We start from the raw sequence: 25,854 nt of genomic DNA, 5'->3' as shown, positions 1-25,854 counted from the left end.
TTCCTCACGGGGGCAACGGAGGCCCGGCCACAGCCACGCGGTCCAGGGCGACGGAACCGCCAAACGCCCGCTTCCTCCAAAAGCACCTTCTAAGTTTAGCCAGCGGAGGCCCCGGGCCCTAGGACGGCGGCCCCCGAGAAACGGAAGGCACCCTCCACTCTCCGTCTGTCTCCGCAGCCGTGGTGCCAGCCGACCGCGAGAAGAGCACGGTTCCGACACGAGCCCACTGGCCGGGACTTTGGCCGGTCCCGTCCGGTCCTCGGCAGCAGGGACAGTGCATAGTCAGTGTCTCCACTCACAGGGTGGAGGCCTTTCCACGTGCAAGGGCCCCACCGAAGAACTAAACGCGGTTTGTCCTCAAGGAGCTCCGAGCCTGAGGGCCCCAGGCCGGCACCCAGGGTGGGAGTTGGGGGCAGCGGGGACTGAGCGCCGGCCTCCGGACGGGCCAACAGGAGAGCCGGGGGTCGAAGGAGGGCTTCGCCTGATGAATAAGCCTCGAGAAGGTGTCGCTCTGCATGGAGCCCCGGGAAGAGAACGCAGTCATCGCGACGCTGTGTCGCCCCGCGCAGGGGCCACGATGGGGGCGATGCGACGCCCATCACGACCCGCAGGGGCACAGGTGTGCAATGGGCGGAGCCGACCCGGCCCGCGAGAGCAGGTGGGGGGCGCAGGCGCAGAGGGGCCGAGCGCCAGGCTTCTGCCACAGCCCCCCCGCCCCGTCTGGGAAGACGCCTCTGCCTTCCTCGCTTGCCAAGAGCCCGGGGGCCACCCCAGGCCGTGTCAGACCATCTCCTGCACATAGTAGGACCTCAGCAGGAGCCGACCAGCGCATGTGGCCAGTCTCTGAGTAGGGGGAGGCGTCCACACAGCATCTGAGTCCCCCGGAAGCTGGTCCCTCTGCAGGGGGAGCAGCACAGCGCAGCTAATCCCACTGCTGAGCCGGAAGCAGAGCCCAGCCCCTCGATCCTCGCAGGGTCACCAGAGACGGTGTGGAGCGACGAGGGGTTTAGGTTCCTGGCTTAGAGTCTACACTCTGACCCTTCCCAGCACCGCCGCCTCGGGCACGTCACTTCCCCTCTTAACATACACAACCCAAGTGTGGCTTTCCTCACCTGTATGTGGGCTGGTGCTGTCTCTTATTTATAGGTTAGAATGACCTTGGGGAAAATCCAGCTCCTTAAGATGGCCCAGCAGACTGTGCAGGATCTGGCCCCCGCCCAGCCCTCCTCCCCCAACCATTTCCTGCCACTGTCCCCTTAGCTACGCCCTACCGCCCTCCCGTTCCCTCGCCCAGCAAGCTTTCCTGCTTCCTGGCTCATCTTCACACGGCTCCTCCCTCTCCTCCCCAGGAAGGGCCTTCCTGACCACCCTGTCTCGCTCTTTTTTATTTTCTGAGGGCCACACCTGCGGCATGTGGAGGTTCCCAGGCGAGGGGTCAAATTGGAGCTACGGCTGCCAGCCCACACCACAGCCGCAGCAATGCCAGATCCAAGCCATGTCTGTGACCTACACCACAGCTCACGCCAACACTAGATCCTGAACCCCCTGAGCAAGGCCAGGGATCAAACCTGCATCCTGAGGGATGCTAGTCAGGTTCTTAACCCACTGAGCCACAACGGGAACTCCGCGACCATCCAGTCTTTAGATGCTCTTCTCATTCCAGCTTTCCTCCTACTATGCCCAGGCCACAGGGGACCTCTGTCTGTTTGTGGGTTAACGGATCAAGGGTCAATCTTCCCTGTAGACCCCAGAGTCCACTGATGCACACAGTGTCTGACACAGGGGGAGCTCCAGAAACATTTCTAGAAGGAACCATACCATCCACCAGCACTGTCTGCGAGGATGCTCACGGCACTGGCTCGGTAGACAGTGTGTTACTGTTACGGTCGCTGGTGTTGTTCTCATCACCATCGTTCTCACCTCGCCAGGCAGGCGCAGGGAGCCGTGGCTTCTCCCCAGTCCTTACGGGGGAGCACATTTCAAGGAAAGAATAATGAGACCGAATGTACCCACCAGCTTCAACACAGCCGATCTTATTTCCTCCATCACCCGACACGTGCAAAGGCACGCAGGCACCGCTGTCCTCCGGAGCGAGTCCCAGACGCCCCGCTGTCCCATGTGAGGCTGAGGCTGCGATCGGGGCGCACAGAGGGAGAGGCGTGGAAACGCACGACGCTTCTTAAAGAACCTCTCGGCTCCACCGGAAAAATGGAGCAAACTATACGAATGTGCGTTGCGAAGAACATTAAAGGAGCTGAGCCACACAGACAGGGATGGTCCTGCCACAGGGAAGGCGAGTCACTCCGACCGCGCCGTCGGCCTGGTTAGGAAGCCCCTGCTCAGGGGGCGGGCGAGCCGGGTTGGAGGCCGGGTCAGCTGCCCTGAGCTTCATCACTTAGGCACGTGACCCTCAAGCCTCAGCCTCCCCATCTGTGAAACGGGGGAATGGCCACGTCTGCTTCCCAGGGTGGCAAGGAGACGTCAGGGAACCGCATGGGCCTTGGCACCTGGCCAAGGGGGGGGTTCTGACGGGGGCTCCCAGAGAGCGGCCCTGCCCAGCCCTCACTTTCCGAGAGGGTGACACCGCCTGGAGGGGAAGCAAGAGCTGCCAAGATCAAGTGCATTTCCAGGACCAGGGACAGGGGCCCAGGAGCCCTGGCGGGGGAGCCAGTGCAGAAGGTGGCTCAGGGCGGAGGCGCGGGGGCGAGGCTCGGAGGGCACACCTGAAAGAGCTCGGCGTCGCGGGGGCTGTACTGGCTGGGGTCCGCCTCGGCGCTCTCTGGGCACCACTGCAGCTCCTCGAAGCAGGTGGCCGAGTCCAAGTCGCCGACGTCCAGCTGGGAGAGGTCGAGCTCCGGAAAATCAGCGCAGAGTTGCTCCTCCCCGGACACCCCACTCTGAGGAGACAGGAAGGAAGGAGGTGGTCAGAGCTGAGCGCGGCCAGACTCATGCAGGGACCCTCGCGCTCATCGCAGCCAGTCTGGGCCCTTGGCTGCCTTTTCCGACGCCCGATTCTGCGAAGAACGCCCAAGAAATGCAAAGGCGGGCCTCACCCTCTCGCAACTGTTGAATCTACAGGAGCTGAGTCAGGCCCTGGCAGTGCAAATTCCCCCCACACACTCCTATACATCCCTCAAAGCCTTGCCCAGGGAGCACCTCTTTTCTCTCACCAAAGATGTTTTGTTGAAAACTTTACTACAACCTGTAACTAGAGATCTACTCTTTATCTAACTGCTCCCACGAAAGGAGGTTTCTGAAGGCCACAATCCCTCTCTATGAATAGTGAAAAACAAAAGGCCGTAATGAGGGCTGACATCACTGAGTGATTGCTACGTTCTGGAAAACACCCACCCATGTTCCGAGGAATACGTGTCACGTCTAAAGTGTGCATGGCCACCTGCCAGCGGACAACAGGGAAATAAGACCGTAAGCACCTGGATTACGGAATGTGCCACGGCGCTGGGGACAAGAACACGACACGATGAACAACACGAAACCGAGGAAGCTCAGCAGATGCGATTGGCCTACAGGTGCGAAGACGGAGACGGACGTGAGCCACACATTTCTCAGGATAACGGCTGCCCAGAACACTGTGCAAACACGCAGGGAAAGGTCCAGGAGGCCACGACCCCCTGCTGGTGGGGGAGCAGGGGTGGGGGAGTCACGGAGAACCCTGGGAACAGGGCCGACCAAGTGCTTCTCAGAGTGTGGCCCCAGGGCCGGCAGAGTCAGCACCACCTGGGACCCTGCTGGAAATCATGCAGATTCTCAGGCCCAACCCCACACCCACCGGCTCAGACGGCCATCGCCTTCTCACCCCGGGCTCCTGAGCGTAACAGTTACCTAAAGACGGGCTGCCTTGCAGGTGCAGAAACAGCCTGAGTGGGAGGCTAACACAGAGACAGGACCGCTCGGGCACTGTGAAACCCTGGGCAAGCCCCTTCGCCTCTCTGAACCTTGGCAGCCTCATCTGTAAAATGGGTCACCACCCGCCTCATGATATGAAATGAGGCAGTGCTAAGCCTGGCTCGGTAGGTACTCAATGAACAGGAGTGGGCAATAATGACACCAAATAAGAAATAATAATGGGAGTTCCCATCAGGGCGCAGCGGAAACAAATCCAATTAGGAACTATGAAGTTGCAGGTTCGATCCCTGGCCTCGCTCTGTGGGTTAAGGACCCAGCGCTGCTGTGGCCGTGGTGTAGGCCGGCAGGTGCAGCTCTGATGCCACCACTAGCCTGGGAACCTTCACATGCCGCGGGTGCGGCCCTAAGAAGTAAAATCATAATAATAAAAGTACTAATAATGAAAACAAGAGTGTTCCCTGGCTGGTGGAGAGGACAGAGACAGGCCCGTGTGACATTGAAGAGAAACAGGCTTTACCCAGGCCTTTGCCCTAATTGTTCCCACTTACTCGGCCTCATAAATGATGGATACATGTGCATTATTAGCTCAAGTGGACACAGGAAAGAGGCTTTTATCTGAATTTGGGTCGAATGTCTTAACTCCGTTTTGCAAGAATCCTGCACACGCGGCCGGCACCGGGCCTGGTTCCCCAAAGCAGCCGCCGGTCCCTGCTCACGGGCTGGGCCACGTGATGCCCAGAGACATCTGGGACCTCCCGGACCAGGCCTGCCCTCGCGCCCCGGCCTTCTCCTCCAGGAGTGAGCGAGCACGCGTCACTCGGCCGTCCCCGAGGCGGCCTCCCCTCCCCCGCCAGCAGGACTCCGGACGCAGCGGGCCTGGCAGCTCTGCAGAGTCGCCTGGTTTGTTCACAGCCTGTGCTGAACGGCCTGCAACGTGTGTCCACAAGTCTCTGTGCAGACCTGTGTTTCCGAAACACCATTTCTCTCGACTCCCAAGCAGGGGAACTGGAACGGCTGGGTCCCGCGTAAGCGCAGGTGTCACCTGACACGACCTCCCCCGCTGTCCCTCCGGAGCGGGGGTGCCGGGGGCCGCCCCGTCAGCGGTCCGGCTGGGGCTGCTGCTCCGCGGCCTCCCTGGCACGTGGACGGCTGGTCATGCAGATGGGAGCCCTGTCTGGGAGCAGGTGCCCGCAGACAATCACAAATGCTACGTGGGCCGGGCACAGTGGCGGCTAAGACTCAGCCCTTCCCCTCGCAACTGACAGCTCAGTGGGGAAAAGAAACAAAGAATTCGTGACACTAGTGTTAGTGCCACAAAAGAAGCAACTCGGCGCGCGGCGGGAGAACGAGAGAAGGGGGAGAGCCAGCACCTTCCCGGGGGCTCGTGTCCTGCTCCTTTTCTTTTCTGTTCAGGGCCGCACCCGCAGCACACGGAGGTTCCAGGCTAGAGGTGGAATCGGAGCTACCGCTGCCGGCCGACGCCAGAGCCACAGCAACGACGGGGCCTTAACCCACCGAGCGAGGCCAGGGATCAGACCCGCAACCCCATGGACACCTGTCGACTTATCACCACCGAGCCACGACGGGACTCCCCCCGGCGGTCTACTGGTTAGGAATCGGCACTGCTGAGGCCTGGGTTCAATCCCTGGTCTGGGAACTGAGATCCTGCATCACAGCCCAAAAAGAAAAGGCAGGGAATGGACGTCAGCGGGGCCCTGAAAGGCGTCGTGGAGGAGCAGCGTCGGGTGTGAGACGTGACGCCGGGCAGCGGAGGATGTGGCGAAGCCGTTCCCGGCAGAGGATCCGCCCAGGCAAAGATCCAGGCTCGGACCAAGCCTAGAGCTCGGGCTCGGACCACAGGCCGGCAAGGCTGCAGCTCATCAGCAGGGCGGGGGAGGGAAGGACACCCGCAGAGGCAGGGGGAGGCTGGACCTGGTGGAGACTGGAGGGGTTCGGGTGTCACACCACGGGTGACGGGGGTGGGGCCGGCGTAGAAGCCGGCAGACGGTGAGGCCCAGGCCGGTGCCGCATCCCGGGGGGGAGCAGACGGCGGGACTGGGAGGCCCCCGCCGAGCGCCTGTGCGGCGGCAGGAGGCAGAGCCAAAGCAGAGACACAAGGACGCCGAGCAGCTGGGCCTCTCTGGCCAGCGAAGCCCCCAGCTCTCTCGGCTTCTGGATCCCGCTCGCCCATGTAACTCGGAGCAGCCCACTCTGCAAGACGCACAGCCTGACACAACTTAAACTCAGAGCTGCAGAATCCCAGACCAGCAGGAACCAGCGGCCCCGAGAGGTTTTCCAGCCACGTCACTGAGGACAGCGTGGGACACAGAGGCCCCGTGAAGGGCCAGAGCAAGTTTCTGGAAACGTGTGCACAAGGAATTCAGACTTAACCTCTAGGCCTTCAGAAACCCCGCCAAGAAGTCCGGAAGGTCCACCTCCTTCCCCTGCACATGTGGACACGCAGGCCCAGGAAGGACGTCGGACGGATGGGCCAGGGTCATCCGGTGAGCGTCCTTCTGGCCAAAGCCACGTCACCTCCTTTGTGAAAGGCCACTGAGTGGCCAGGACCACTACACGTACCGACCTCCCGGGGCAGCTCTGCTCAGTGTGTCCCCAGGACATCAAAAGAGAAACCTCAGCTTCGCGGCCTTGTCACCAGGGCCGAGGCTACTGTAGCGAAAAGCCACTAAGCACCGCACCGGGAGTCCTTCCCTGGCCTGCTCCGTGTTGAGAGAGGCCTTGAAGGCGGTGCCCCCTGACCCAGTTCTCTCTGAAAGGCCCGACTTGGGCTTCTTGTTCTTCTCCGCTGCTCCCCGCAGGCCCCATCCGTGGATGGGGGGGTTGGCACAGGATAAGCCCCGCTATTACCAGGCGCTTTTTTTGGTGGGACCGTGCCTGCAGCAGGTTCCCAGGCCAGGCAGGGACTGAATCCACGCCAGAGCAGACTGGTCACCTCCCACACGCTGAGGGCCTTGTCTGTATCCCGCAGCAGGTTGCGACAACAACCTGCAGGGCGGCCATCACTGTCCCCACTTAGAGACGCAGTCCCTTGCCCAGTTGGCCGGGGCTGCCGTTGCGAAGCACCACAGACTGTGTGGCTTAAACAGCAGAAATATTTTGCCTCCTGGCTCTGGAGGCTGGATGTCTGAATCAAGACGCTGGCAGGGGAGCTCCCATCATGGCTCAGCAGAAACAAATCCCACTGGTATCCATGAGGACGCAGGTTTGATCCCTGGCCTTGCTCAATGCGTTCAGGTTCAGGTGTTGCTGTGAGCTGTGGTGTAGGGTACAGTCGCAGCTCATTTCTGGCGTGGCCACAGCTCCAATTCGACCCCTAGCCTAGGAACTTCAGATGCTGCAGGTGCAGCCCCAAAAAGATGAGAAGAAAAAAAAAAGATGCTGGCAGGGCTGGCTCCTTCCAGGCCTCTCTGGAGCTGGCGGAGGGCTGGCTTCCCACGGTTTTCTCTCCATGCGTGCCTGGCTCTGTGTCGCATTTCCCCCGAGATGAGGGCCCACGCGAACGGCCTCGTGTTACCTCGACGGCCTCTGCAAAGACCCTCTCTCCAATACGGCCTCCCGAGGTACCGGGGCGAGGACCCCGACCCCCCTCTTTCTGTTTCCCCTGGAAGGACCCAGGGCCCCAGCAAAACGTAAGGCTGAATCCACACTCTTCGCTCCGCAGCCAAACCCCTTGATTCTGAAAGCTTCAAACCCACTTCCTCCCATTTACAGGTGGGGAGACGGCGCTTTGCATGAGAAAGGCCCCGGCACGGGCTAGTCTGCAGCTGAACTAGTCTGCAGCTGAACGGCGACGGGCGGGGCGTGTGCACAGCCCCCCAGGCCCCCCAGGTCCGTTCCCCTTTGGCCGGGGGCTCCCCACCGGCTGCTGAGCCTCCCGTGCCTCCACCTCCAGCCAGACACAGCCCTGATCTGAACCGCGACACCACAGCCCTGCTCGCAGAGGCTCGGTGCTTCGGCCAACTCACTTGCTGGAACTCGATTCCCTGCTTAAGAAAGAAGACACCTTCCAGAAAAATCGGTGGCTCCGCTTTCCTGACAACAATCAGCACGTGGCCTCACACAGCAGCTGCCCAGAGCACATCCTCGGAGTCACCGGAAGGAAGCCGGAGGGGAGGGGTGGCCACACTCTGAGGACCTGGGCTCCGGCCCTGCTCGTCCTTCGTGGGTCACCGCCGACCCCTCCAGAAAACACAATGTTGGAGTTCCCGTCGTGGTGCAGTGGTTGACGAATCCGACGAGGAACCATGAGGTTGCGGGTTCAGTCCCTGCCCTTGCTCTGTGGGTTAAGGATCCGGCGTGGCTGTGAGCTGTGGTGTGCGTTGCAGACGCAGCTCGGATCCCGCGTGGCTGTGGCTCTGGTGTAGGCTGGCTGCTACAGCTCCAATTCGACCCCTAGCCTGGGAACCTCCAGATGCCGCGGGAGCGGCCCAAGAAATGGCAAAAAGACAGAAGAAAAGACGGTGTCCAGCAGGCGGCCCCTCGACCCTCTTGCTTAAGCACCTGACCCGATTCTGTCTTCATCCAGCGTCTGAGACCCACGAGGCTTCGGGGAGAATCTAGACAGCACGGACAGATGCGTTCTCAGAGGGGAAGCCGAAGATGGGGACAGAGAGAACGAGGCCTAGACTGGGGCCCGGGTCTGGGCCTGGCTCGGCGACCAACACCGCTCCTCTGAGTCGGGACCCAACTTTTGCCGCCTCACCGTCTCTGGACCGAGCGGGACAGTGAAAGGAATCCTCCCCCGCGGTGTCCCGGGACAGGTCCCACGGCGCAGGCCAGGCACCTGGCACACAGACGGTCACCCCTGAATGGGGCCCCAGACCCGGCGTTGACAGGTGACGCCCAAGCGACCCCAGAGCTCCGGCCTCAGGGCACCGTCTCGAGGGGCAGGGCGCTGGGAAGGCCCAGCGTGAGGTCAGTGCTTCGTGAGCTCGTCCTCCGACCCATCCCCACAGTCCCGAAGCTCCTGCTCGCTCCATGGGGCCCCTTCGCCCTCCACCAGCCCCGGGTCCGGCGGCATCATCGCCCATGGCTCCTCCTGGACGGACGTACCTGCCCTCACAGCCAGACCGCGCTGGCTGCTGGCCCTCCCCGGGCCTGCCCACTCCGGCCTCGCACCTTCCGCCACCAGCTCGGACACCCGAACGCCGCCCTTCCGCCAGCCTGGAGGCTGCTCCCTGGCAAGAATCTGTATTTGATGGGCTGGGGTGAAAGCTCCCTTTTCCGTTACGGTCAGGAACGGCCACACTGGCCGTGAGATCTGCTAGAGTGGCAGGCACCGGCAGGGGGGTCCCCCCCACCCTGGCAGACACCCCCAAACCACCCATGGCTCTATCTCCCGCTGAGCTCCGGGCCCTCGCAACACGGGTCCTGCGCAGCCGCTGCCACTTCATGAGACCCTGCCCGGCCCAGACCTATGACCCTGAGTGTCTCCTCGCCTCCTCGGAAGGTCGTGAGACAGGCATCCACGGAGGCCCCCAAAGCCATTTCACTGAAGGGATGTCTTCCTTTTGCTCCTTCCAGGCCTGTCATCTGGCTTCCTCCCACCGGTCCTCCCACCCACTCATTTGCCCCGGGCAAGGCAGCCGCCCTCCACCCAGGCGGTCCAGGCAGGCACAGTCTGGCCAGTCAAAAGGCTTCATCCAGTGACTTCGCCCAGCAACTGGTGCAGGGGTGGGTCAGGGTGCACACCGCAGCTGTGCTGGAGCGTTTGGGCAAAGGCGCTCGGGTGGCTGAATTTAATTCTGGAAAGGCCGACAGGCCTCCCGGCTTCTGCCTGGGAAGGAAGCCAGCACAGGGAATGCAGAGTCAAGAAGCAAAGACAGATGCACCCCTGATAAAATAATTTAAACACCTGGATCCAGCTGTGCCTGAAGCCACCCAACAGACCTCGTGCTCCATTATTCTCTTAAGTTTCCTTTCCAGATTACACTGCCAGCTGGAGTTTGTCACCTATCAATGAAAAAGTCGTGACTGATTTCTCTCTCCTACATCCAAAAACAGTCTAATCTTTCCACTGTCTTCCAAATGAGTACAAAACTCCTAAAGAGGCTTCCAGGAGAACAGCAGGAAGAGTAAATGAGTTCAGTCCTCAAAAAAATACTACAGCATCCTCTGAAGTTAGACTCACGAGCCAGAGACACAAAATTCAGCTCCAGGAAGAATCAGTAGAAAACGCAGGGGCTCTGCGCTCAGCCTCAAAGAACAAAACACACTGAGCTCAGAGAAAAGGCAGACCATTGAAAGGATCTCCCACCAAAACACTCAGGGCCGAGCATCTCGAAGCATCACGGAGGCCCCTTCCTCGCAGAAGCACCCAGCCCCAGGCCCGCCACGCATCGGCTGCGTGATAGCAGCTCAGCCCTCTTCGCTGCGGCTCCAAGCCCCGGCCACGCAGCTGCCCGCTCAGGGCGGCATAAGGAGATCCAGCAGAAGGTCACCAGGTCTGGGGAGAGGGCTCCTCCAGCTCGGAGAGCAAAGCGCGCCGGGTGCTCAGAACTGGGCCCCCGGGTCAGGCCAGACCCAGCCAGGACGACCAGCGACCTTGGGAAGCCCGCTCTGCATGGCCGGGCAAGAGGCCGGCCAAAGTCGGGTCCCTACGCCTGCAGCATCCGGACCGACACCCGGACATCCGCCTTGGCGCGAGGGGGGCTCGACCTGGAGCGTGTTGATGTTGGGGAGGATTCCTGCCACCTGCCATCAAACCTAATCCCAACCAGGCCCCCCAGCCTTTGGTGCAAGAGACGCTCCCCTAAGCAACCACCCAGGTAACAAGGCCCATTCCCACGGCCCACCGTGCCCCAGAGGCTCAGAGGCGACCCTCCAGTCACCTACACATCTGCTTCCAGCAGCTGGCTTGTTTGTTCGCCGTCAATTCTGCTTCTTCCCAAACCCATGTGTTACTATAATTATACACTTTAATGAAATGGTTCAGCCACAGAAAACTGGGTCCAAAAGAAGACACTGCAATGGAAATGAAGCTGCAGGCGGTGCAAGGCTTCCCTGAAGCAGAGCTGTTTCTCTCTCTCTCTCTCTCTCTCACACACACACACACGCACGCTCTGCTGTCAGATCACGTGTGAGTGTGCTCACAGTAAAAGATGAGGAGAAGCTGGCAAAGCATCTGCAGAAGCCTGCACTTAGATTGCCTGACAAGAACCTAAATGCTTAATCCAATTGAAAGTGTCCCCAGTCTGGAAATAGGAGCCGTGGGTGTGGACCAGGCGGGAGGAGAGTTTGGGATTTCAGTGCTGGCTACACAAGCAGTCCTGCCGCAAAGACTGGCAATAATGAACACGCGTGCCATATGGCTGCATTTAAAAAAAATATATATATATATAAATAAATATGTCGGGGAGTTCCCCTGCGGCACAGGGGGTTGAGGATCTGGCATTGCTGAGCACCCATGGGCTCAATCCCTGAGAGCACAGCCAAACAAACAAACAAAAACAACGATCGGTGTTGCGTTTTCCGATTCTCTGCTGCCACTGACGTTTTCCAAGGAATTCCCCTCCCCCACCCGCTTCATCAGCTGAAAGGACTGTGGGCAGCAAGTGAGCCTGACGATGGACTCCCAGGGCACGAAGAGGGCTTTAGGCGCTGGAAGAGCCTGTAGAGATGCTTCTAGAGAAGACTCTTGTGTTTGCAGATGAGGAAATTGAAGCGGAAGGTCTCCTGGGAGAGGTGTTACCCTCAGCACCTCCGTTTCTCTTCCCTGTTGCCCCCAAGCAACCCCGTTTGCAACAGAGATCCCCAAAGGCTCGAGCTGTGTCCCGGTGAGGTCGCCTGGGGTGGGGCGGCGGAGCTCCTGGCTGTCCTGGCAGGTGGCTGTGCAGGGCGCCGTCAGCAAACCCCCCTCCCCACTGCAGCGACAGAGACCTGGCACCTGTCGGGCTGTCGTGCAGCGGACACAGGCTGCCCAGGCCCCGGAAGACGGTACTGTGTCCTCTTTGATTTTACAACAATAAAAGGGTGGAACATAATTCGACAAGAGCAAGCGATCCAGTGAGTGAAGGTGGCTCGGGGGCGTGTCACATGCACACTGTGACCGCCGGCAAGTGCAGTCAATTTTATGCACTTGAACTCAAGGGCCTCTTGAATTCAAAGGAGAGTGGCTGGAAGAGTGCTCCGTAAACTGCGGAGCCGAGCAGGTACCCAGGTGTCAAGACGGCGGAGGCAGGGCCGCCTGGCTCCGGATGTGCTCGCGGCAGGGGTCCCTCAGCCTCTCTCCATCTCCGGAGAGCAGCCGCCCTCACGGAACTACTGTCCAGCTTGAGTTTCCACCTTGGGGCTCCTGTGCCAGCAGCTCCTCCGCCTAGAACACTCCGCCTGTCCCCTGCGCCTGGCTGGTCCTGTCTCATCCGCCGCATCCCAGACGAAGCGTCCCTCTCGGACGGGCCTTCCTGCCCGCTGTGTCCTAAAGCGGTGCCCAGGCCCCATCACCTACTCTGAGTCCCTCAGTTAGTAGTTTCGCTGTGATACCCCGCCCCTGTGTTTCCAGCATTTTTTTTAAATTGTGCTAAAGTGCCCCTAATATAAAATTTCCATTCTAATTTCCCTTTCTACTGTATTTCAGTGGCGTGAAGCCACCATCGTCACACGGCTGTGCACCCATCCCCAACCTCCTTCTAGAACTCCTCCCATGTGTTTCATCTCCTTGTGTGCCGTCACCTCCCCTGGCTGGGGTTCCACGCGGGCAGAAGCGGCGTCGGGCCACCTGTCTTCTTCCCTGCTGTTCCCCCAGCAACCGGCACAAAGTAGCTGCTCGATAAACACAATGGGCTGCGCAGGTAGCACCGTGTCCACCGTCAAGGGCAGCACCCGAGGGCAGGAGCGGCAACATGGCCCCTTTGTTCCGTGCGGTCCTAAGGCGCAGCCAGGTCGCCTGGCAGCCTCGGTCACCACGTCGGGATTACAAGTTCGGGCCGACTCTGCGGAGGAAACAGCATCGAGAGCGCCTTTCCTCCCTGGTTCTGCGCCCCTGCGAGAGGTCAAGCATGCAGACAGCCCAGCACCCAAAGCACCTGGCACTGACACTCACTATTTCAACACATCACCTCTACCCAGAGCAACATTTTATCAGCTGCTGAAGGGCAGGTACAAAAATAGACTGTGGGGATCAAATGCCACCCTCTGCAGTGGCTGAAGGGCCCTGGTGTATGACAACTCGAGGCCTGGGGCCCGGGACGGGTCCTCTTCCAGTGGGGCGCAGACACGGGGAAGCCGTGGCCGGGGGGCATGGCCTTGGGCACCAAAACACTCAGCAATCAAGGCAGGTCATTTTGAACGCAATATTGCCGAAACCATCAAAATTCATGGCCCCAAATCGATGACGAACAAAACATCAAAATTCTAAATGAAGGCAGGGTCAGTGGAAGGACTCTTCCTTTTGCTTCGGGTGCCTCTCAGGCTCTGCGGGGCCTGCCCCCTGCCTTACAGATCTGGAACTGTGTTCAAGGGGTGTCTGGGCGCTGGTTATTACCGTTACTTGTACAGATGTTTTCCCGTCTTTTTAGGGCCACACCCGCGGCATATGGAGGCTCCCGGGCGAGGGGTCTCATCGGAGCTGCAGCTGCCGGCCTACCCCACAGCCACAGCAATGCCAGATCCAGTCCGCACCTGCGACCTACACCTCAGCTCACGGCAACGCCGGATCCTGAACCCACGGGCGAGGCCAGGGATGGAACCCGCAACCTCATGATCTTAGATTCATTTCCGCTGAGCCTCGACGAGAACTCTGGTTACTACCATAACTTTTAAATGTTGCATTTAATATGATTTATCTTGATGACTGAGTTTTTGGCATCTCCTTAAATTTCGTGCCTGGGCCGAGGGCCTTTGCCTCACTCTACTCGCCGCCTGGCTGAATGAGGATGAAAGAGTTGCCGAATGAGCAGGTGACCAAAGCAGGGTCAGCCCCGATCCTCCACCCCGTCCCTCTGGAGCCTGAGTGTCCACGCCTCTACAGTGGAAGCCATCACCCTCTGGCTGCTGCGGAGAATCCCAGGCCTGGCCACTGACGTGTCTGGAGAAGTCTCCAGTGCTTTCTCCGGGTGAGGGACTGCTAGTATTCTTTTCCGGAGAGAAGTTCAACCCAGGGGGGAGCAGCAGTCAGTGTGGGGTTTGGTTTTGCTGTTTTTTCCTTTCTTTTGAGGTCTGCACCTGTGCATGTGGAGGTTCCCAGGCTAGGGGTCAAAACAGAGCTGCAGCTGCCGGCCTGCACCACAGCCACGGCCACGCCGGATCCGAGCCGCATCTGCAGCCACGCCACAGCTCTCACTGCAACGCCGGATCCTTACGCCACTGAGCGAGGCCAGGGATAGAACCCGTGTCCTCAGGGATACAGTCTGGGTCTTAACCTGCTGGGCCACAACGGGAGCTCCGGCATTCAGTTTTGAGGTGAGCTGCAACACACTGGCCTGGTCTATAATGAAAGGAGTGACGTGTGCTAAGTGAGTAGATTCGGCTGCAGCTGCAAGCCGGTTCATGGTCGGCCTGTTCTGAGGCCAGTCCTGGGCAAAAAGGAAGGCAGCCCTGGGGGCGGTGGGGGGACGCTGAACCCACTCCTGCTGTGGGACCCTGACCTGGCACGCTTTTCCTTTCAGCTACAATGCGTGCGGTTTCCTCAAAATCCAAAGGCCCAGGGCCGGGGCGGCAGGGCTGGCACAGGTCAGCCAGTGCTGTGTGAGATGCCGGGGGGCGGGGGGGGGGCGTCTGCACGAAACCGGGAATGTGGTCAAGACCAGCAACGGGTGCACTTCGACACGGCCGGTTTTACGGTACGTGTATTTCACCCACAATAACGTGACACTGAATTTTAAAGAGTCCCAGGGACCTAAAGTAAAGCGCCCAGCACCCCCGGAGGTTCTCTGGGGTCCCCAGCGGCCACGTCCTGTGGTTCGATTTCTGTGACTCCTGCCGAGGCTGGCAGGGGACCCGAGGGAGCGGGGCCAGGGCTCGGCTGAGAAGCCCTTTTGCCTGTTAACACTGTTATAAATAACCCAGAAAGAGGCCGAGCGGGGCTCCTGGCAGGCGAGCGAAGGTCAGGGAGCCCCTTGGTGGCATCTGAGGAAATGTCACAGGGGCCGGGCCAGCAAGGCGCAGACTCACGTCTGCAGCCCAGGCCGCCTGGGCTGCGGGCAGCCGGGCCCACGTGCCGCGGAGCTGCAGCATCTCACCCACGCTCGGGAAGGGCAGCCCCAGGGGGGCAGGCTCCCGGGGGTCCTGAGCAGAGGGGCCCCCGGGGCGCTGGGGGCGCCAAGGGTAGCTGAGGCCGGCTCCCCCCAGAAGCCAGGCCGGGGCTCAGCCACCACCACACGAGCCTCGGCTTGTCAGCCAAGGCTCACCGCCCGCCAAGGGACAGGTGACTCAGCTGAGCTCAGCCCACGACTGCCCCGCCGGGGCCGCTGCACAGCGTGGGAGCTGGGAGGGCCTCCCGGGCCATCTGGGCCTGAGCTTCCCACGCTGGGCTCCCTGGGGAACCCCTGCGGGCGCGCCACCCCCAAGCCGCCAGCGCCCTGGGCTGGGAAGCAGGAGGGATTACGAGGCAGTTCATGAATTAGGTTTTCCCTTTTTATTAACCCAAACCCACGCAGTGGCCCCACCGCCCTCCTCTTTAAAACCGGAGCGATTTCAACATGGAGCGCTTGGCGAAGACCAAGCACACAAAGAGCCAAATTCTGTTTCCTTCTTACATATCAGAAATACAGGGACATGGCATTTTGCACAGGAATCCTATATATTCCCCAACCCCCACACACAAAGCTATTCCTCATAACGCGCTCTTTCACCGGCAATTTAAAGGCTATGTCGGAGTTCCTGTCGTGGCGCAGTGGTTAACGACTCCGACTAGGAACCATGAGGCTGCAAGTTCAAACCCTGGCCTTGCTCAGTGGGTTAAGGATCCGGTGTTGCCGTGAGCTGTGGTGTAGGTCACAGGTGCAGCTCGGATCCCGTGGTGCTGTGACTGTGGTGTAGGCCGGTGGCTACAGCTCCGATTAGACCCCTAGCCTGGGAACCTCCATATGCCACCCATGCGGCCCTAAGAAGACAAAAAGATTTAAAAAAGATAAAAATAAAAAAATGAAGGCCATAGAGGGTTCATTTGACCCATTAAGAATCCACTTCCTGCAGAGGTGTTACCCGCCACTCAGAGCTCAGCAGAGGGGGTGCCCCCCGTTTTACAGACGAAGATGCTGAGACTTGGGCAGTCACGTGACTTCACTAAGCAGGATGTGGAGAGTCTCTCGGGCCCAGAATGCCTCGGCAACAAGCTGTGGTGTAGACCGCCTCCGAGAGAGCCAGAGCTGGGGCCAGCCCACCATTGCCAGGGAGCTGGGGCCACAGCTGAGACGAGGGGTGCCGCTCACTCTCGGAGAAGCCCTCCCTGACTTGTCACCGCCCTTAACAACACCCCAAGTCCCCACGAACCCTCCTCTCCTGGCTCGGCCTCCCCAGGCTGCAGACGCCGGCCAGGGCATCACCTCTGCAACGAGCCCCCGACGGCTCGGGCTCTCGGCCGGCGATGGCCCCGCCAGGCGCTGGGCCCCTTCCCCAGTGTGCGTCTCAGTGAGCGAGGCCCTCAGGGCGCTGGGGGTCACGTCCTCACCCTGGGTGCCATCCGCAGCATGAGCCCAGGGACTGCACGTCTGCCCTGCAGAAGACAAGCCGCCCGCGGCCGTGGTCCAGGCTTGCCCTCTGTGGAATCCAGGGCCTGGCACAGGGTCTGGCACCGAGGAGACGCTCACTACATCTCTGCGGGGGGTCGGGGGGGGTGCAGAGCTCCGGTTTCCCAGGTCAGTTTAGGCGTCTCTGGCTCGCGCTGCTCTAGGCCTGCGAGGCTGCCCTCCCCCGGGGCTGTCCTGCCGCATCCACGGATCCCCTTAAGGAAATCGGTCGCAGTGGCCAGATGATGAGAAAGCCAGGCCCATGGGCCCCCAGATAAAGCTGGTGGGAAGCGGACGTGCGCTGGCCCCAGCAGGCCCTCCCTGGTCACATGGTCACCAGGGGCCCCCTGGCTCCCTCCTGCTACGGGTGAAGCTGCCTCCTGCAGAAGCGTGTTCATCGGGTGTCTAAGGTGAGCCCGTGTCACACAAATCGGCCCCTTCTTCTCACGAGGATGTGTCCACGGGCTGGCACTGCCACGGGGGCCCCGGCCTGGCCCTGACAGTGGACGGAGAGGCACCTGAGCGAGGAAAGCAGGGCCACCTGGCAAGGCCCGGCGTCCACCCAGGCCGGAAGCGGGAGCGCCAGGGCAGCCAAGAGCCGCCGTACGTGGGAGTCAGCGTCACTCCTGTGACCTGCCAGCCGTCTCCCCCTGCCAGCACGGGGGTCCTGGGGCTCACAGACAGCCTCCGTGCAGCCCACCAGACGCCCTCCGGTTTTATCCTCACGGCAGGGCAAGGCTCAGCCATGTCTCGGACGGGGCAGCCGAGGGGCCGAGAGGGGACGTGACCTGCCCGCAGTCACAGAGCAAGCGGAAGGGAGGAGCAGGGCCCCAAGCCCAAGACCGCGGCCTGAGCGGAGGCCAGAGGGCACCGACGAGGAGCTAGTGCGTGAGCCCTCCGCGCTGCCAGCACGGGGCCGGCCCCCGGTGCCTCCCCTTGGTGGAGCCTCAGTGTCCTATACCCCCAGGCTGCCAGCCCTGGAGGCCATGGTCTGTCACGTGGGCTTTGGGACGCGTGGGGTCAGCCCGTGACGCCCCGGACGTGGGGAGAAAGCCCCAGGCGTCGCATCAGCAACTTCGGGGACAGGGAAAGACGGCAGGTGGCGGGGGCAGCGTGTCTGCAGTGATGTCGGGGGCGGCTGCTGGCTCCTGCTTCTCAAGGAGCTGCCCATGGACCAGCAGCGTCAGCCTGGCCTGAGCTCGTTCAGTCCTGCGGGTCTCACGCTGAACCCCGAGACCTCCCGAACCGGAACCTGCGTGTTAAGAAGATCCCTGGGTGACCCAGACACGCGGTAACGTTTGGGAAGCAAAAAATTTTAAAGCACAAGACGAACGCAGCAGGTGACCTTGGCTTCAGCGCCTCAGTCCTCTGAGCTCCAGAGTCCGCCTCCGCAGACAGCAAGGCGTACGGGGCACGGGACGGCCGCCAGCCGGACGCGGGACGGCGCGGGTCGCCCAGGGCCTGGCCGCTAACAGCCACCAAACTGCCAGTTTCTCCCGAAAGGCCAGAGGAAGAGGCCTCTGCTTCCACCCCAGGCCCTGCCCGCACATCTGGGAAGCAAGGAAAAGGGCCCCGCGGGACAGCCACGGACGGGGACGAGGGGGGAGCGGAGGAAATAAAGAAGCAAAACAAAAACAGGCCACAAGGCCTGTCCGAATCCCCAAGAGGCAGGCGACACCCAGAGACACAGCGGTGTCAGCTCAGGTCCAAGGCCAGGGGCGGGGAGGGAGAGAGAAGCAGGAGCCACCGGGCCGTGTCCCCTTGGAGCACACGAGACAGTGCCTTTCCAGCCCAGCTCTGATCCAACTCTGGTGACCACGGCAGACACAACGCCAAGAATCACTGGAGCCACGGGCACAGAGGGCCCGGAAGAGACGGGTCAAACTGGACTGGAAGACACCAACCCAGGGGACCGGCAACCCAGGAGCTGGACAATGGGGGCGCTGAGCTGTGTGATCTTGGCTGAATGATTTAACCTCTCTGGGCCTCAGTCACATGGCGGATAAGAATAGCCTTCTGGGCCTTAGGAGGGTTTAATGAGAAGGGCTTGCATTGTGTCTGGAACAGAGGAAGTGCTCAAAAGATAATGGCCATTCTTGAGACGATTACACAGACCTGAAGCAACTGCAGAAGGTCCAGCGCTCTGGGCTTGTAGAGCTCACACCCAACCACTGTGTTAACCCTTCAAGCTCAGACTGACCCAGTCCACACCGCCATCAGCTCACGCCCCGCTGGCGGCCACAGCTTCCTGCTTCCACTCCAGCCCTCTCCAGGCTGCTGGACACGGAGAAGCCACAGCCAAGTCTTTAAGATGCAGGCAGGACCCTACTGGATCCTGTTTATTTTTTTGTTGGTTTTTTTTTTTTTTTTTTTTTTTTTTTTTGCTTTTTAGGGGTGCATCCAAGGCATATGGAGGTTCCCAGGCTATGGGTTGAAACGAGAGCTACAGCTGCCGGCCACGGCCACAGCCACAGCAACAAGGGATCCAAGCTGCGTCTGCAACCAACACCACAGCTCATGGCAACGCTGGATCCTTAACCCACTGAGTGAGGCCAGGGATTGAACCTGCATCCTCCTGGATACCAGTCAGGTTTCTGAACCTGCTGAGCCACAACGGGAACTCCTACCAGACCCATTTTAAATCCTGCTTGGGGCGATCCTGCCATAGCTCAGTGGAAATGGATCTGACTGGCATCCATGAGGACGCAGCTTCGATCCCCAGCCTCCCTCAGTGGGTTAAGGATCTGGTGTTGCCATGAGCTTCGGTGTAGGTCGCAGATGCGGCTCGGATCCCTTGTTGCTGTGGCTGTGGCATAGGCCAGTGGCTACAGCTCTGATTAGACCCCTAGCCTGGGAAGCTCCATATGCCGCGGGAGCGGCCCTAAAAAGACCAAAAAAAAAAAAAAAAATTAACCCTGCTTGCCCCCGATTCCTCCCAGGTAAAGACTGAAACCCTGCAAGAGGCCTGTCAGATTCCACGTCCTTGGGCTCCTGCCTGCCTGCCAGCACTGTTTCCTAGGACTAACCCACCCCGCCAGACTCTCAGCCCCACTGGCCCCCTCTCCACCTCTGGCACCTGCCAGGATCTCTCCCTTCGCAGGGGCTGTTCCTTCTGCCTGGAACCTCATCCCACACAGAGGCCGGGTCTCCTCACCCGCAGGCCCAGCCTTCACTCTTTACCTTGAAGCAGCTTTCCGTGAGCCCTGCAGCCCACACGCGGAGCCCAGAGGCACCCTCTCGCAGCCTCCTGGAGGCCCTGGGCCATCAGAGCGAGCGTAACACAGTTGGTAATTACACGGTATTTGGGTTTATTTTTGTGTGTGTCTTTTTTTTGTTCTTTTAGGGCTGCACCCGCGGCCTATGAAGGTTCCCAGGCCAGGGGTCAAATCAGAGCTGTAGCCGACAGCCTACACCACAGCCACAGCAATGCTGGATCCGAGCTGCATCTCTGACCCACACCACAGCTCACGGCAACGCCGGATCCTTACCCCACTGAGCGAGGCCGGGGATTGAACCTGCAACCTCATGGTTCCTAGTGGGTTCGTTTCTGCTGCACGGCGAAGGGAACTCCACACACGTGTATTTGTAGGGGCATTTTATCAGTGCTCGCCACGGACTCCCCGGCACCCGGCACACAGTAGGTGGTTAACAAACGTGGAGCGTAAGTGAATACCCCAATCTCTGCCAGCATCTCACCCGTCCCAGGAAGTCCCGCCTTCCCTCTCACCTCATCCCCTCGGCTTAACTCGTCACACACACAACAAACACCAGGACTGCCTGGTCCTCAACCTCCATCCCTGACCTGCAGGCCTCGCGCCAGAGAGCCAGCGTTTCTAGACCTGATCTTCTTGAAAGCGGCTCTGGGCCGCGGCAGTCAACGCTGATGAAGCTGTCTGGGGCAGATGAGCAGAGATGAGGGCAGGCCAAGATTTAAAAGCATCCGGAATCCATTTATTTATGGTTGTTCTGGCACGTCCACGCTATTTTAAGCTCTAGATCGATCCGACAGCCCGCCCCTCTCCAACGTCCCTCCAGAAACACCCAACATGCACCTGATAGGCCCTACCTGTCAGGGATCGGCTGCCCCCGCGCCTTGGGAGACGCGACCGTGATGAGAACGAAAACAGGCAGCTTAGTCAAGTCCCCACACAGTGTGACAGGTGTGTCCACAAGCTCCACTGAGAAGATGCGGCAACTGACACTCAGAGAGGTGAAGACACCGGCCCAGGGTCACACAGCTAGAAAGTGCTAGAACTAGAGTTCCCGTCGTGGCACAGCGGAAATGAATCCGACTAGGAACCATGAGGTTGTAGGTTCAATGCCTGGCCTCGTTCAGTGGGTTAAGTTTCTGGTGGTGCCGTGAGCCGTGGTGGAGGTCGCAGCACGGCTCGGATCTGGCGTGGCTGTGGCTGTGGTGCAGGCCGGCGGCTGCAGCTCCCAAGAGACCCCCAGCCTGGGAACCTCCATATGCCACGTGGGTGTGGCCCTAAAAAGACCAAAGACAAAAATTAGAAAAAGGGCTGGAAAGGGGATTCAATCCCACATCTTCCACATCCAAAGGTCAGACTGGGCTCCCAACCACCCAGCCACTCGGCCTCCCTCGCTCCCGCCCCGCCGCTCCGGCGAGAGGACCAGCTGATCTCAGGCCACGAGCCCGGCCGCCCATCCTGCCCACTCCGCTACAGAAAGGCCGCCAGGCTGGGCTGTGGCAAGAAGAGGGGCCGCGAACGTCATACGAGCCTGTTTGTTTTTAATGACGGATGGACAGAAAGACAGACGGCGAGTTCGCACGTCCCAGGTCACTGCTAGAAGGACAGGGGCGAGGGCTCGGGGGAGGTGGGCGAACGGGAAGAGGCAGCCGACGGGAACTCGGCACGTCGGGGGAAGCTTTCCTTTCCGTCTCCCTTCCTCTCCGCAGGACTTGCAGGTGTCACATGCGCTTCGACCCACCCTCCGAGGCCCATCGCAGCCGAGTCCCCGCGGGGCTGCCCTGAATGCGCCTCGCCGCAGCCACTCCGCGTCCGTCCACAGCCTGCTGCTCTCAGGGCACGCAGGTCCCTGGGCCCGCGTCCCCGTGTCCCCGCACACACAGGAGCCCCCAGCCGGGCGGGAGCGGACCCTCTGCGGAGCCAGGGGCACCCAGGGCCTGGGGAACCAACAACTCCCTTGCTCTGCATCTTGAGCCAAGGAAGGTGTGAACCCTGAAAGGGAGCTTGGCAGGCAGGGAGGGACGCAGAGGGTCCGAGGGCAAATTCGGCTTCTGGAGACCCGCCCAGCGCGTCCCTGGGACGAGACTCAAGCACTGCTCACGCCGGCAGACCGTCCCTTTGGTCCCCGCGGTCACCAGTGATTAAAGCCGCCCATCTGGTGCCAGGCTCGAAGGAAGGGACAGAGACAGGGGCGAGAGGCAGGAGCTCTGTCCTCCGTCCCTCATCCCAACGGACCACCTAGGCAGCTGGGCCGTGCCTGAGGCTGGACCACTTGCTCCGACGTGGCCCTGGCCTTGGCGGGAGCCTGGTGATGGCCCTGCCTCACCTCCCAGGCAGCAAGGGGGTTCCCGGCTGCCTCAGCACCCACCCCCCCGGCCTGAGGCCTTGGGCGAGCTCTCGGTACCTGTGACACACAACCGTGACATTTTGCTGAGTCTCTCTCCTGGGCCCTGTCCTTTCAGGCATCTCATCACGCATCAGTACCAACCAGACAAAGACAGGGAGACGCTGTCCTGTCTACTGGGAAGATGAGGCAAGCGAGGCCCAGAGAGGGTAAGTAATACGCTTGAGATCACACAGCCAAATGACAATACTGGCCCTGGACCAAGGACGCAGCTGGGGAAGGGCCAGAACCAGAACTCCCCGGGCTAGAGCTGTGGGACTACAGCCACTCAGCACCTGGAGGCCTCGGTTCTCCCACGTTCCAAGGAGCTGTTGACCTGCTGCCTCTGATCACAGACCCACCGAGGGTGCAGCAGTGGGCTGAGAAATACACTCGAGGCCCAGGTCAGGCCTGGTGGCTCACCTTGCAACTCCCACTTCCCTCCGAGGATCTAGCCTGACAGAATGCTACATAATTCCACTGGCAAGGAAACCCTTCTTCTAACAGACAAAAAACAAAAGCATGCTGGAACTAGAATATAAAAGCTGTATTTTTTTTCTTTTTTAAAATAAGGACGTTTCCTGTGCTATGGATTCTGATGGAATTGGTCGTAAGTTTAGCTGACAAGGTAGGCGGCAGCGCCCGACGAGACTGACTTTGGAGAAAGATGTGCAATCATCTGGGCTCGGCCACTCAATCAGCTGTGTGACCCTGGCCAAGATACTCAACCTCTCTGAGCCTTAGCGTCTAAAATGGGAATGATATGACGATGCTTGCAAAGCAGGAGTTCTTAACCTTTTTTGAGTCCTGGGTCTCAGTGGCAAACTAGAGAAGCCTAGAAACTTCTTCTCCAAATGTATATGAATGCATAAAACATAGGGTTATAATGGAAACCAACAATATCAAAATACATTTATAAAATATTAAAAAGAGTATCCTATGTTACAGTGATGGAACGTGCTTCCTTGTTACTACACTAAATAAGATCGAGCAGCAAGTGGACTAATTACTAGTGATTTCAAAGGAGTGATGAGTAGGATTTTATGCTCCGATCTGAAATAACGAGTGCGACAGGAAAATATCTGCTTTCCCTTGACGACAAAGTCACAGGTACCACTACTTTCACGGTTTGTCACCTACACTCAGAACAGACGAAATGCCAAATGTCACTTGGAGGTTGGCAAAGATAAAGATGGAATTTTTCCCCCAAGATCACACAGCTCTGAATTCGAGCACCCAGGGTTCAGCTGCTCAGGTGTGCAGCATCCTACGCGGTGGTGCCTGGCAGGCTCTGTCCAAGTTCTGGTTCAACTGCCCTCAAACAACAGGGCCGGGGTCCGCCTGCGTGCCGCCAGGAGTCCCCTGGGGAGAGGAGGCAGGCGCAGGGGAACGTGGGTCCTGCCGAGCTGTCCCGTAAGTGCGGGCAGCTCGGAAAGCTAATCCAGAAGCTTAGCGCCCAAAGAGGGTTAAGCCCCGGCTAGATGGGCCCGCGGCTCCCTAGGCTCCTTCCACGCAATAGCCGTGCCCTGACGACCCGCAAAGGAGCCCTCTCACGGGCTGCCTCCTCGGCGCCCCACTTGGCTGGCCTAGCAGCATCTCAACCTTGTGTCCAAACGTAGGGCTGTATTCTGTCTGCACCCAAGCCTTTCTCTTCAGTTCTCCCAGTGCCAATAAACGGCAAACCCTTAGCCAGCTACTCAGAAGCCAACCTAGGGGTTCCTCTTTCCCTCGCCCCCCCGATTCGATCCATCCAGTCCCTTCCCCCCAAAATACAGCGTTCTTCTCTCCATCTCTGCTGTCACCACGTGAACCCAGCTATCGCCACCTCCCACCTAGACCTGCGCTGTCCTCCGCCCATCCCTGCCCGTCCTACGCCTGGCTGTCCTCCCCGCGGCGGCCAAGGTAATGTTTTCAAAAGGTAAAGAGATACCAACCCCCTCCGAAGAGTCTTCTAACGCACCTGGAGTGAAACCCAAACATCCGCGGCTTAGAAGACCCTGCCGCCTTGCAGGCATCCTCTCTGGCCTTTCCTGCCCCACCCACCAGTCCCAGCAACATCAGAGCACAAAATCCAGTCACTGCCTCAGGGCCTTTGCACAAGCCATTATTTTTGCCGGGCTGGCTTCTTCCTGACACCTCCAGCAAAGGTCAGCTCTTCGGAGAGATGGTCCCTGACCACTGACGACAAAGGGGCCACCCCTCCCCGCTCCGGGACACTCTGCATCACGTGGCTGCATCTCATTTCCTCATGACCCGCAAAACTGACACGAACTAGTCCATTCTGCCCATGCGCTGGCTCTCTGTCCACCTCCACCTGAATGGAAGCTCCAGTTGCCGGGCACGAGTGCGTCCTGCTTCCTGCTACGCGGGGGTCCACAGAAGGCACGCTCCAGGCTTCACTGGGTGGGCCTGTTTCGCATACGGTGCACCAGGCAGAGGTGCTGACACATGGCACGTTGTTCGATCCTGGCAGCTGCTGTTATCTGCCTCCTACAGGGGAGAAGCCCGAGGAGGTCCCATGAGGTTTCCCAGCTTGTTGATGGTTGCCTGACTCCAAGGCCAGATTCGTTTTTGTTTTGTTTTGTTTTTGGCTTTTTAGGGCCACACCTGCGACGTATGGAGGTTCCCAGGCTAGGGGTCTAATGGGAGCTGCAGCTGCCGACCCAACACCACACCCACAGCAACGCCAGATCCGAGCTGTGTCTGTGACCTACACCACAGCTCATGGCAACACTGGATCCTTAACCCCCTGAGCAAGGCCAGGGATTGAACCCACATCCTCTTGGACGCCAGCCAGGTTCCTTTCCGCTGAGCCACAGTGGGAACTCCCCAGAGCCAGGTTCCTAATCACTGCATCCTACTGCTGCAGAAATGAGCCCTCGCCTCTCCCCACCCTCCCAAGTCATCCCCGAACAGGGGAGGGCTGCTTCTACCGAAGAGGCAGGGGGTGGGGCTGGAGCGACGGCAGCCCAGGCCTCGTGATGCTGTGACCTCATCTTGCTCAGAGTGCTCCCCCGCTGGGCCCAGGGAAGCTGGCTGGCAGGGATGCGGCACCCACACCTGGACTCACACTTGCCTGCAGCACCCCAGAAACTCCCCACGGCTCCTTCCTCCTCAACTGCCTTTTCCAGGCCTCTTATCCTCAGATCAGGTTTCCAGGGCTGGGGAGCCTCTGCTTAGGAAATTGCCCAGTGAGCCAACACGGGGCAGGTGTTAGAGCTGCCTGAGGCCGGAGGTCTGCGGTCAGAGCCCTGGAACCTCGGCAGGCAAGGTCTGGACAACCAACGGTCCAGCCCTCCTTCCGCTCTAACCAAACCACAGCTGCAGGGGCCTGCGGGCGATGGCCTCGCTCTCAGCTCCGTCTCACAGATGAGCAACCTTGAGGCCCTGAGAGGTTTGCCAGCTTCCCTTGAGACATCCAGCTAAGCACTCTGGGAACCCAGGACATCTGACGCCCTAAGCCATGACACGTACCCGACAGGCTAGAAGAAGAACAAACCCCTTTTTGTTTCGGAGCCTGGCCAAGGGCGTGCAGGTGGCAGAATTATAAAACAGAGTGAAAGGGGCCCTTAGACAGACCTGCCTCTAATTCTATTTTCCAGGGGAGGAAACTGAGGCTCAGAGCGGAAAAGTCTCTGACTGCTCCTGGGAGGCCGCAGGCGGCCCCCGATGCACTCTGCATGGCCCTGGACAGCGGGCAGGGTGCACA

The 25,854-nt window shown here is 59.9% G+C and overlaps 1 protein-coding gene across 2 annotated transcripts in view; it reads right to left on the bottom strand.

Moving 5' to 3' along the window:
- PPARGC1B (PPARG coactivator 1 beta) overlaps positions 1–25,854 on the bottom strand; it is a 101,534-nt gene that overhangs the window by 27,997 nt on the left and 47,683 nt on the right. For both annotated transcript variants that reach the window (XR_002342022.1, XM_021085008.1), the window contains exon 2: positions 2,724–2,897. Coding sequence is in view for 1 of the 2 variants with exons in the window: in XM_021085008.1 (XP_020940667.1) it covers positions 2,724–2,897 (174 nt within the window). In the remaining variant the exon portion in view is untranslated. The remainder of the gene's footprint in view (positions 1–2,723; positions 2,898–25,854) is intronic.

This window comes from Sus scrofa, chromosome 2, assembly GCF_000003025.6.
Source record: "Sus scrofa isolate TJ Tabasco breed Duroc chromosome 2, Sscrofa11.1, whole genome shotgun sequence".
NCBI classification, from domain to species: Eukaryota; Metazoa; Chordata; class Mammalia; order Artiodactyla; family Suidae; genus Sus; species Sus scrofa.
The sequence above is the reverse complement of the archived record's forward strand: the minus strand, read 5'-3'. Positions and strand labels throughout refer to the sequence as shown.